Source organism: Antechinus flavipes, chromosome 5 (assembly GCF_016432865.1).
Source record: "Antechinus flavipes isolate AdamAnt ecotype Samford, QLD, Australia chromosome 5, AdamAnt_v2, whole genome shotgun sequence".
Taxonomy (NCBI): Eukaryota; Metazoa; Chordata; class Mammalia; order Dasyuromorphia; family Dasyuridae; genus Antechinus; species Antechinus flavipes.
This window is the reverse complement of record NC_067402.1, coordinates 36648287-36661600: the sequence shown is the minus strand read 5'-3', so window position 1 is coordinate 36661600 and position 13314 is coordinate 36648287. Positions and strand designations below refer to the sequence as shown.

At 37.2% G+C, this 13314-nt stretch overlaps 1 protein-coding gene across 1 annotated transcript in view; it reads right to left on the bottom strand.

Moving 5' to 3' along the window:
• Window positions 1-13314, bottom strand: part of COL6A5 (collagen type VI alpha 5 chain) — a 108117-nt gene that overhangs the window by 82678 nt on the left and 12125 nt on the right. Inside the window, 4 exon segments of the mRNA XM_051962342.1 lie at window positions 2135-2740; window positions 3798-4391; window positions 6198-6269; window positions 7097-7158. Coding sequence (XP_051818302.1) covers window positions 2135-2740; window positions 3798-4391; window positions 6198-6269; window positions 7097-7158 — 1334 coding nt within the window.

The following is a 13314-nucleotide window of genomic DNA, read 5'->3' as shown; positions in this document are numbered from 1 at the left end:
ATTTATGACCATGGAAATTCCTAATTATTCAATTCTAGTGAGTGTATAGAAAAAGATTTTTCCTTTGAAAATCTGCAACATAAACCATTTGAATAAGATTTCCCGATTGTCAAAAAATCCATTCAAAGAGAGTGGTCAGTTGGTTTTCAGAGGGCATATAAAAAGACAATGCTGGATCAGAAAATTCCTACCAAATTGCTTTAAATAATTCTCCGTACCAGTCTCCTTGGTTTATTTTAAACATTTCCTGGCTGGGCAAGGTATATGTTAAACCTTTGTATGTTGTGGAGTTTTTTAATCATCAAGTGATTAAATTAAATCAAATTTAAGATTAAATATAAATACCACAATCATACTTGGTTATTAATAATTTTCAATTAATTTAATTTAATTAATGCAACACATAAGAATTCTTAACTTTTATTTGGGAATTAGATAAATCCTATGAATCTCTTCTCAGAATAAGATTCTTAAATGCATAAAATAAAATACATAGGACATCAAAGAAAATAAGATTATCAAGTTTTTTTTTTTAAGTTCATAGATCCTTCCCTGGTTGAGAAGCCTTTGCATTTATATATTTCTAAAGTATTTAGAATACTTTATAAGATTATAAATTGCAGAAAAGGTAGGCCTTCATTGAGAGAGGAAATTTCCTCATCTAACAATCCTTACATCAGTGAAATCATACTTTGAGTTCCTATCCATTGATATATCCCAAGTTACTTAATAATTCCCCCTTTTCCAGATTTTTGATTACTTCTAGTATAGGAGGGTTCTGGGTGGGGGGAATTGTGCTTACTAATAACTATTTCTATTGAAGATCTCTGAATGTATATTTCTTTTCCTATTCATTACTGATAATATTTTTAGGGTCTATTCACAACTAAGGGAGTATTCAATCAAGGGGTATACCAATTTTCCTTTTAGGTTTATTACCTTCTGTTATAATTGCTTTTCTTCTTCTTCTTCTTTTTTTTTTTTTTTTTTTTTGCTGAGGCAATTGGAATTAAGTGACTTGCCCAGAGTCACAAAGCTAGGAAGTAGTAAGTGTCTGAGAGACCAGATTTATAACTTGATAACTACACTTATAACCATTATTTATAACCTTCTGTTATAATTGCTTTTCTTCTCCTCCTCCTCCTCCTTCTTCTTCCTTTTTTTTTTTTTTTTTTTTGCTGAGGCAATTGGAATTAAGTGACTTGCCCAGCATCACACAGTTAAGAAGTAGTAAGTGTCTGAGAGACCAGATTCTTCTTTCTTAAATGAATTTTTAGTGTTATCATTTGTTTTTCTATCATCTAGATTTCACCCTGTCTCCTTCCTCTTTTTGCTTTCTCTCCCAAAGAGTTAGTTCTTACAACAAAAAACAGATAACTTTTCAAAAATTAGACAAATGGGTATCACATTACTTGCTTTCTCAAATGGGTAGGAGAAGAATTAGAGTGAAAGAGAGAACTAGGAAGTCAAGATTGTAAAAACTGATGTTAAAAAAAATATATAGCAATTGTAAACATATATATGTATGACAAGGTTGTTGTCAAGATTGTTTCCTTGAATTTAATCATCTTTGCTAAGTTTATGAGTGAGATGGTATCTCCAAGTTGCTTTAATTTGTATGTCTCTCAGTTTAATACTTCGTGATTTTTAAAAAAAAATTTTTAATTTAATTATTTTTTTTTTGCTGAGGCAATTGGGGTTAAGTGACTTGCCCAGGGTCACACAGCCAGGAAGTGTTAAGTATCTGAGGTCAGATCTGAACTCAGGGCCTCCTGACTTCAGGGCTGGTGCTCTGTCCACTGCACCACCTAGCTGTCTCCAGTATGGATAATTTTTTAAAAAGAAACAAGATTAACAATCACTTAAGGTAGAGAGAGAGAAAAAAAAAACAAATAGAGGTGAATTAAAGCCAGAAATTAAATAAAGGTTCAGTGGTTTAAAACTGTGCTATGCCTGTTGTAACATCCTGTATTCTTTGACTAATTTCCATTGTGGGTGGGGAGAGACAGTTCCTTTGTGAACAAGCAGTTTTAATAACAACTCTCCAAAGCTAGATATCCATAGATTTTGTCTGGGGAAACTGGAATCAAAGTGATGGCAGAATGAAATAGAAAATATGGAGCCGAAGACATACCTGTCCTATAACGTTCGGTGTGTTCGTGTTGGATGGACATCCTGTAGTCTACTTCATACTGGAGCTTGTTTAGAAAAGTGACACTATAAGGTTCTAGGTCTGCATAGCTCTTCTGGATGGAAATATAATGATTTGGAGGGTAAGACACTATCTGTTCCAACTGAGTGTTGTTATAACCTTCGATGCCAATGGCAAAGATGGAGACATCCTGCAGTAGAAGGTCCTCAGCTGCTTCCATTACCTCATCTTCCGATGATCTGTGAGTGATCAGGATGGCTATCTGGCGCACGCCCTGGGCCTTCCTGCTTTGACTAAAGACTTCTTGGGCCTTCTTCAAGGCTTTCCCAACGTAGACTCTCCCTGACTTCACAGAGAGACTCCGAATGGCCCGTACAATGTCAGCGTGGCTCATAGGATCTCCCAGAGAAGTGACTACTTCTGCCTTGTTGCTGAACCGCAATATGCCTATCCTGGTACAACCCGCCCTCACATCCATGGAGGCTGTGATGTTCTCCAGGAACCTCTGAAGGTCTTCCAAGTTCCTTCTGACCTCAAAGGATTCATCCAACAGGAAGACGATGTCAGCCATGGAATCTCTTTCACACACTGTGAGGACAAAGGAAGAATCCAAAAGTTAACGTAGTCTCCTTATTGACTTCTGTGAAGGCAGCATTCAGCTCCTTGAAAGACATTATCAAAGTAAAGACTAGTTAAGTTCATATGGTGTTTGGAGTTTAAAAGATCTGGATTCAAATCCTGCCTCTGCTTACAAGCCATGTGACTTTGGATGAATTACTTAATATTTATTTCCCTCAAACATTATGATATCTGAGATCATAAATGATGGGTGAATTGCAAAAAGCATCGATGCTCTCTGTCTCTTCTCTCTCTGTCTCTATCTTTATCGCATTAGTTCTCCTAACACAAATCACACATTCTTGAATTATTGTCAATCTCACAGGATTGTTATGGGGCTAAAATGATGAGAACAGTAAAAGTTCATCAAACAGATATAACTTGTCCAAGGTCACATAGCTACTAAATGTATCTGAGGCAAAATCTGAACTCGGGTCTTCCTCCCAAGTCCAGCACTTTAACACCAAAAATATACTAATTATCAATGTGGAAGTCATTTCTAAATCTGTACACTGTGTGCAGTAAGATTATTGGATGATTACCCCCAAATTTAAAAACCAAATCAAATTGGAGGATATTTTTTTTCATATGATCACAGATTTGGACCTGTAAAGATTAAGATAAAAAACAAAATAATGCAATTATAGCAGGTCCAACCCCATATGTAATTCTATCAGATGACTTTTGTCAGAAATTATTATAAATGAACCTATACTCTAAATTTGTATTGCCCTTTGTCACATATTGTCTTTGCTTGGCAAGAAGATTAGATGAGTGAAGACCCAGATATCCATGTAGTATCCAGGAAATATGGAAAGGATGTTAAGCAAATTTCAGTCCATTTACTTTTTTTTTTAATCATGTAAGACTGTTATCTAATAATGATATGGGGCAGCTAGATGGCATCATGATGCCGCAAGGAATACAGAAATGTGAACCCAATATACAGCTTTCAAAATTTTTAAATGAACTCTGGTTTCTCCATGGAATTAGATATCTCCCACATAATTTTTGTCAGTTTACTTACCCACATCATCAACATGTTGTATGCTTTCCTGGTGCTTTATTGTCTCCTTAATAATCCTGGTCATGTTTTCTGAAAACGTGCCCACATTTCTGACTGACCTAAGGTTATAGTGAAACTGAGAAGTGGCCATGGCTTTTAGGTTTTCTTCTGAAGCGTCTTGTAATCCCAATGCGATGATTTTCACTCCATCTCTCCGCAAGGCTTCTGCAGGTCCTACCACATCATCCTCAGAGTGGCCTGAAGCCAGGACAACTAAAATCTGGGGAAATAGTTTCTTATCTCTTTCATTTGCTGGTCCTGAGAAATAGGTCTTGTGGACTCTCTCTAGAGCATTGCCTATTCGCAGGGACCCACCAATGTAGCCAAAGTTCTTCTTGAGGTGGTTCAACATGGCGCTCTTGGTCCTGAAGGTGTGCAGCAGGAACTCCTGGTGTAGATCGTCACTATACTGGGCGATACCAATCCGGAACTTGTTGGCTTCGACGGGCAGACTGTTGATCACCTTGCTTAGGAAGGTTCTCACAAAAGGGAAGGACTTACTTCCCATGTGATCAGAACTATCTACCAGGAACACAACATCAGCAAACTCAGGACCTACAAAGCCCAAGTCAAAAACAAAGAGGAAAGAAGAAAAGAAAGTTATTCTAAGACTTAAATCCTCAAAACACAGGGCAATATAATGCTTACTTGACAAGCATATTGTCCTTTTGACCCTAAATGAAAAAAATACATTATTCTGTGATGATTAAATCCTAGAAAATTATCTTTAATATTTTTTTCTAATTTCCAAATTGAAATTTAGTGAAAAAGAATAGAGAACGGGAATACCCACCAATGGGGGAGATGGTTAAACAAATTATAACTTATAAATGTAATGGAACACAATCATGTTGTTGGAAATAATGAAGATAATGGTTTGAGAGAAACCTGGAAGACTTGTGTGAACTGATGCAGGAGAATAATTATAATATTAACATTGTAGAAATGAACCGATTTTGAAAGATGTAGGATAAATACAATGATCCATCATGATAGAAGAGGATTAATGATAAAGAATGTTGTCCACCTTCTGTTAGAAAGAAGACAGACTAATATGCAGAATGAGATGCCCATTTTTGGACACGACCAATATGGAACACTTGTTTTCCCTGATGATGCATATTTGATATAGGATTTTGGTTTTCTTTTTTTCTTCTCATGGTTGATGGGCTGAATGGGGGATGATAGACTATGAAGAAGTAGAAATGGGGGGAAAGACACATGATGATTGAAAAAATAAATTGATCCATTCAAGCCAACAAGTTCCATATCATAGTGGAGCAGGGGTTGGGGGGTGGGTGAGAAAGGCTCATTTTTTTCTTAATTATAAGCAATGACTTTCAGAATTAATTTACCATCTGGAACCACCAATCCTTGATGTAGCATTGAAATTAAGCCAAGGTGGTATTGTTCTAGAGGGAAAGAAAACCATAGCTCAATGGCCAATGAAATGGACTTTGAAAGCCACCCCATGGAAATCTTCCCAGGAGCTTGGTATCTTAAGTTTGCATAGACTGCCTGGTCTATGTGGGTGGAAGAAGGGAGGTAATATTGTTCAACTCTGGAAATGAGTCACCTTAATCATGCTGAGGAATAAACCAAATATACAAGAGTCAAGAGTAGGAAGGGTAACTTCCGCCCCCCCAAAACCCAAGAGAGCTATTTTCTGCTGTTACTGTTACCTAGTATCACCTTACAGGTGGTTGCTCAATAGAATACATTGTGAAAATTACTATGTTATATTATGTAAAATTAGTAATTGGAAAAATTTTAGATGTAAAGTGAGATTTTATTTTCAAGAACTTCAAGAAAATTGGGATGTTGGCTTATGGGAGAGATTTTAAAAATTATCTCAACCTTAACCATTTTTAAAAGAAGGTCAAAAGGAAATATTCATTTTGAGAAATGTAGGAAGGAGCACTGGGGCAGAGAGGGAGAAGTGATTGACTTTTTTTCACTTGTTAAATTTCAGAAGCAATCTAACCTGCTCATTTGGGCATAAATAATAGTGGCTGGTCAGGATTTAGAAGACAACTTAATTTCTGTACTTAGACTAGAGAGAGAATGAAAGACTGTGTCTTTCATATTTCACACAAATCATGAATTTTAACCACATCTTTGTTATCTTCTAGTGTTTAGATGTTTTGTTAGTACTGTGTATTTAAAGAGTGCTGACTGTGGTTTTTTCTTCCTTTTCTAAAAATATACAACTGATCGCTTGGGTTTTTTCCCCAGAATTTAGTTTTCAGTCCAAACCCACCCCTTTCTTCACCTCTGAAAATATCTGCTTATACATCCATTGGTGACCCATGATAAATAGAAGCCAAATGGACAAATACCAGGGATCTGATGAGCTGATACTCCAAACCACATCATCAAGGTCAATGAGATTAGCAGCATCTTCATCTTGTAGAATGTTTTTAAACTTGGACTCTGGGGACAAAATGAACATTTATAAAAGATAAAGAAAAGATTACTACATACAGAAATATTAAGCAATACTAGATTTTTAGACTATGTATGTTAAGAAAGAATACACTGAGCTGTCATGAGGCTCAGCAGTGGATCGATGGAATATGTAATAAAGAAGAGATAAAAGCATATTTGTAACAAAGGTGGAGAGGTCAGGACTTCGGCCGAGGCAGAGCACCAAAGCTTTGAAGATGCAAAAGTGTTAAAGAAAGATTGTGCAAATGTATAATTGGGACATTTACATCACCTGTGATCTCCTCTTCATGAAATTTAACTCAACTTTGAATATTCAACATCTTCCCAAATCCCTCAGCTTCCTCTCTTCTCTGATTGGTAGTTGAACCACTCAGCTCCTCCCAAAGCTTTCCTCTAGAAAGAGCTGGACCTGCACTCTCCAACTCACTGTTCACTAGTGTCCTCCCCAGCATCTTCTCCAACTTCTTCTTACTCATCTATTTTATCTAAGTTCCTCTAAGATTCTAAGTTTCTTGAGGTCAGGGATTGTCTTTTTTTTTCCAACTCGTATCTGTAGTTTTGGTATTTAATGTTTACTGAATTGAACTGACAGCATTTTCATTCTTTAAACATCACACAAACTAGTTAGAAGGGATCATTAGTTAAATCAGAAAAGTTCCAAATAGTGTTCTAAATGCCTCCACTGCTACAAATCAGGCAAGTCGCTCTCTGCTCTGGTCATGTTCTGTTCTTCCCTGGAAGATAGGTTCCTAACAAAGAGCCTTCCAGTCTCTTTGGATCTTTCTTTACAGGGGATGGTGACCTTGGGTTACCTCTAAAAGGTAGTACACTGGAGTTTTCACCAGTAGAGTTAGTGTTAGGATCTTCTCTCTTCCTAAAAAAGAGTATTTATTGCAGGATCTATTTAGTGCTGATGGCCCTAGATTGTGAAGTTATTTGTTAGGGTTCTGAAGATTGATCCTGTCCTCAAGAACGTGCCATGAGGGTGCTGGCCATCCTATCCTAACGAAAGCCATAATGATAACTTCTGCCTATGGTTTCAACATGACCAAGTGAGAACTCATATTCAGTTAGCCAAAAGTTCCTTCTCTACCGCAAATATTGAAAAAGGTTTCATCAATTCTTTTAAACTGTAGCCAGCTGTTTCTGGTTGTCTTATAGATAAACTGGGGGGGAGGGGATGAGGGGAATAAAGATAGAAAACTGGTTTAAGTATCAAAGAATTTGGACTTGAAGGCTAGTTCTCTCTCTCTTCTTATTTGGGAACCTTTTCTGGGGGATCCTTCCTGAGTCTCAGTTTCCTTATCTATTAAAATGATGGCCTTGCACCGGATAAACTCTAATTTCTCTTGTAGGTCAAAAATCAAAGCTTTCATGAAGCCAAAGACACAGTCTTCTGTCATGTGCAAATCTGTATTCCAATACATTAAATACATATAAGATTATGTCAGTTCAGATCTATGAATTCTGATTAGGAATTCAACAACTCTCTGGAGTGGGCCATTGATGAGCCATTCTCTCTAAATGTATCCCAGGTTGGCAAACTTTAATGGCATCTCAGCCACACATTCTATCCAAAAGAGAATGTATTAACATGTAGGAGAGCAGTTCAGCTATCCTTTGGGCCTGCTATTTTCTGTGGGAATATGATGCCTTTCCATTTCCTCATTTGTCTCCCATACAGGTCAACCTTATTGTAATGAGGGAACTCCTAGGTCCTAGAAGTTAAGAGTGATTAATTTTTAAATTCCCTACAGAGTATCTGATAAACAGTGGGTGTTAAATAAATAGTTGCTGAATTGATTTGAAGAGCTAGAAAGGAATTCAGTGATTCTTTTCAGGTAAGCCGCTAAAATTTGCTCTTCTTGAGTGAAACACAACGTCATTGGAAAATCCTGAGAATTCCTGCAAATGAAATCCTACAATCTTGATGGAATTAAAGTTGAATTAAAGTCACCCAAAGAGCACTCGAGGGAAGTACAAGATGAGTATAAATATTCTGAAACACATTACACCAAAGACAAGTGTGAGAAAGGTAACAAAAAGGATTTCATGAGAAAGATGCATTCCTGAAAAAAAAGGTGGTTCTATCATGAGAGCAATAGTCTCAGTCATACAGGCTTTATTCTTCATTAGTATCCATTCAAAATCTAGAGATCTAGGGGAAAGCCCCCAGCACTATTGGGTGTATGCCTTAGAAAGGATTTATGGGAGGTCATGGATAAAAGTTGTACAGGATGAGAAGAACTATAGGATCCTAAATACAGATGAATCTTTAGAGGGCACCTAACCTAAATACCAAAATTTTACAGATGCAGAAACTGAGAAGATGTTACTTGTTCAAGGTCCTTCAGGTAGTGAGAGAGCATGAGTTGAAACTCAGGTCCTATGACCTCAGATGTTTTACTTCAATCTATTGTGATATAAAATTAAGAACATATTTTGAAAGTTTTTCATTTTTACAAGAAAAATGACAGGGATTTAACATAATCAGTGAATTGAGGATTAGCAGAAGAAAAGGCTGGTTTTCAAAGAGGCAGAGGAATTAAAAACCAAATTGCCGACATTTTCTGGATTACAGAGAAAACAGAGGAATTAAAAAAAAAACTCAAGTACTTCTGTTTTATTGACTACATTAAAATCTTTATGTGGATCACAACAAAATATGGCAAATCCTCAAAGAGATGGGAGTTTCAGATCCTCTTTACTTGTCTCCTGAAGAACCTATATGTGGGTCAAAAAGCAACAGAACTGAACATGGAACAATTGATTGATTTGAGAATGGAAAAGGAGAATAACAAGACTATATATTATCACCTTATTTTTTTTAACTTATATGCAAGCATACATCATTCAAAATCCCAAGCTAACATCAAAAACTGGAATTATGGTTGCCACGAGAATTATCAACAATCTCAAATATGCAGATGATACTACTCTGATGAAGAATTAAGAAGCCTCTTGATGAGGACAAACAAGAAGAGTGTAAAAACTGGCGTGAAGCTTAACATAAAAACAAACAAATAAACAAACCATACAATCATGGCAATTGGTCCTTTCACTTCCTAGGAAATAAAAAGAGAAGAAGTGGAAGCAGTGTCAGATTTTGTGTTCTTGGGACTCAAAATCATTGCAGATGGTGAGTGAGGTCATGAAATTAAAAGATGCTTACTCCTTGGAAGGAAAGCTCTGGCAAATCTGGACAGCATACTAAAAAGCAGAGATATTATCTTGCCAGTAAAGATCCATATAATCAAAACTATGATTTCTTTCAGTGGTAATGTTTATTATGAGAGTTGGACAATAAAGAGAGTTGAGGGCTGTAGAATTGTTGCTTTCAAATTGTAGTGCCGGAGAGTACTTCTGAGAGTAACCTTGGACAACAAAGAAGTTGAATCAGCTAATACTTAAAGAAATTAATTAAGGCTATCTACTGGAAAGTCAAATACAAAGTTCATGCCAAAATATTCTGGCCACATAATTAAAAAATGGGAAAAATCCTGATGTTGGGCAAGACTGAAGGCAAAAAAGAAAAAAAGCAGCAAGGGAGAAGAAAAAATATCTGGAACCACCAAAATATGGTATATCCTGTTCACAAACAGGAGGCAAGATGATTTTCCAATGAAGTTGTGTTTCACTCAAGAAGAGCAAGTTTCAGTGGCTTAACTAGAAAGAATCACTGGATTCCTTCCTAGCTCGTCAAATCAATTTAGCAAATATTTATTTAACACCCACTGTTTATCAGTTACTCTGTAGAGAATTTTAATATGAATCAACCACTCTTAACTTCTAGGACCTGGGAGTTCCCCTTGTTACAATAAGGTTGACCTGTATGGAAGACAAAAGAGGAAATGGAAAGGCATTATATTCCCACAGAAAATAGCAGGCCCAAAGGACAGCAGAACTGCTCTCCTATCTATATGTTAATACATTCTCCTTTGGATATAACTTGTGGAGAGAGAAGAGGGCCCAGCGCACAGTTCTGAAGGACATAGGACTAGTGGGAATGATCCGGAAGAGGATCCAGAAAGGAGGCAGAGAAGGATTTGGTCAGATCAGCAAGAGAAGAATCGGGAAAAAGTAGCATCCAGCCCATCTAGAAGAAAAAAATCAAAGAGGAGAAAGGAGTGTCAATGGCTGCACAGAAGTCAAGGAGAAGGAGGATTGAGAAAAGGCCATTGGATTTGGCAGCTAAGAGATTAATAACTTTGGAGAGAACAGTTTCAGTGGAATGATAAACTGTATCAGAAGCTGTATTGTAAGGGGGAGACTGAGGAGAAACAGTGGAAGCACCTATTGTACACAGCCTTTTAAAGGAGGTTAGCTATAAAATGCAGAAAATATATAGGAAGAGAGTTAATAGGAAAGGAAGTACCAAGTGAGAGTTGATTTCAGGTTTGGGGAGACATGGGCATTTCTGCAGGCAGTGGGGAAGGAATCAGTAGAGAGGAAGAGACTAAAAATAAAGGAAAGAATAGGGATAACAGAGGAAACCAGAATATTGAAGAAGATGGAATGGTATCATTTGAACAAGAAAAGAGGGGTTCTTGGTAAGGAGAAAGGTCGTTTCATCACAGGGGTGAAGGAGGAGTGGCAGAAAGCATCTCAGTGATAGGAAATGAGGAAGAAGAGAGAAGAGGGGGGTCCCTGAGGAATGGCCTCAAGTCTTCCTGTAAAATAACAAAGTTCTCAGCTGAGAGGGCAAGGGGAAAGGAGCCATGGGAGGTTTGAGACGGGATGAGAAGTTTTGGAAGAGTCACTGTGAAAGGTGGGAAAGAAAGTGATAAAGGCATGTATGATAGAATTGTCTAGCTGCAGAGAGGGCCGAGGTAAGATTGTACAACAATTAGGTTGTAGTGGAGCCAGTCAGAAAGTTTGTCTTCATTTGGTAGCATGTGTGTAATCACCCCTTTTACTTACATGCTGATAAAAGACAGAAAGGATACTTTATTCCACTTAGAAATCCTTAAGCCATCTTTGTAAAGAGCAGTGATGGAGCCAAAAGAAACCCAGAAGGCACCCAAAGGAAAAGACAAGTAACAATTAGACTCAACGCATATCTCCATTATTGCCATCTCTCCCAACATGTAGAGAGCAGCCCCGGTAATACAACATATCCTAGTATAGGTCAGGGGAAAAGTGAAAAGCTTGCTAGACTGGCACATAGTAGGTTCTTAATAAATATTTATTTACTTATAATCAGCTGACTACAAAATATCTTCAAATGAGAACCATGTCTAGCAGAGTGCCTCATACATGTTAGATATTTCTTGAATTCTAAATGAAGTAGAAGTTGGAATATGGTGACTCAAGGCGATTCCAACAGACTTGGGAAGAAAAATGTCATCTTCCAGAGAAAACTATGGAGACTGAATTGGGATCAAAGCATAGTGTTTTCACCTTTTATTATTGTTGTTTGTTTTATTTCTTTCTTGGAGGGGTAGAGTGGAACCAAGATGGCAGAGAGAAGACATGGCTTTCTGTGACCTTCTCTAATCTTCTCTTAAACCAAGAATAGATTAAATCTGGTATTTCTTTCTTGTGGTTTTTCCCCTTTTTGTCTCATTTTTCTTGCACAACATGACAAATATGGATGTTTAAAAGGATTGTACACATTCAAGCTACATCAAATTGCTTATTGACTTGAGGAGGAGGGTGGGAAGGAGAAAAATTTGGAATGCAAAGTCTTACACAAATGAATGTTAAAAAACTATTTTTATATGTATTTGGAAAAACAAAATACAATTGAAAAAATTTTTTTAAAGAAATAGAATTAAGATGAGCATTTCCCAGGGATTCCTGTACCAGAGAAGATGTTGGTCTGGATTATCTTTATTATTAAAAATAATAGCTAACATTTATAGAGCACTTGTTATCTATCAGGCACTGTGTCAAATGTTTACAATGATTATCTCATTTGATTCTCACAACAACCCTGGGAGGGAAGAAGGTGCTATTATTATCTTATTTTATAGATGAGGAAACTGAGACAAATAAAAGGTTAAATGAATTAGTGTTTGAGGGCAGATTTGAATTTGGTTCTTTGTGACTCCAGGGCCAAGGCTCTATTCACTGCCAACCTAACTGCCCACAGATAAATCTGCTTGTCTGCGCCAATGCTAAATTCTATAAAGGGCAAGGCTGCCAGAGTGTGGCAAAGTAGTCCAAGCTAACTCGAACCCCCTCATCTTAAAACAAGAAAACTAAGGATTTGAACCCAGAGACTCTGACTCCTGAGTTTAATCTAAGGAATTCTTCATTCTGCTTATTCCCAACTCTCCATGGAGCCAAGATGCTTCCTGGTTCACAGAGCAAGAAGCAAAGACAGATTGGAACCACCAAGGAAAGACTGTGCTAGGGGATTCTTAACTAGCTTGGTCACTATAGAAAATTAAAACAGGGATGAGGGAAGAACTGTTGAAAGAACTCTCTTGCAAAACAGAAATTGAGTGGTAACCCATCTCGACAAAAATGAGCAACTGCAACAATGATGTTATTAGCTGGCATGTTTTAAATTCAACTTAACACACACATAAACTTCAGCAGGATTAGATATGATAACAAGAACATTTACATAACACATTTATCGTCCCAGCTGAGTCTCATAACAATGTGGTAAGTCCCATTTTCATCTCTCCCACATCACTCCCGCCCTCTACACCCTTTACAGATAAGGCAAGGATTAGCTGACTTATCCAAAGTCACAAAGCTAGGAAGTGGCTGAGGTAGGATTTGAACTCAGCTCTTCCTGGTTCCAAGTCCAGAACTCTAATCACTGAAAAACATCATCAGGATTTTAGAGACAGTAACCAATTTTTACCTGAATAAGACTCCTTTCTACAACATTTTGCTTAAAGACCTTAGGAATCCATCACCTCCTACAGCAGTCCCATCTGCTTTCTGGATGCTTCTAAATATGAGGAAGTTTTTCCTGACACTGAGCCCAAATCAGCTTCTCTGAAGCCTCCACCCATTGCTCCTAGTTTTGTCCTCCGGGATAAGCAGAATTCCACTAATACAGTTTTCAATA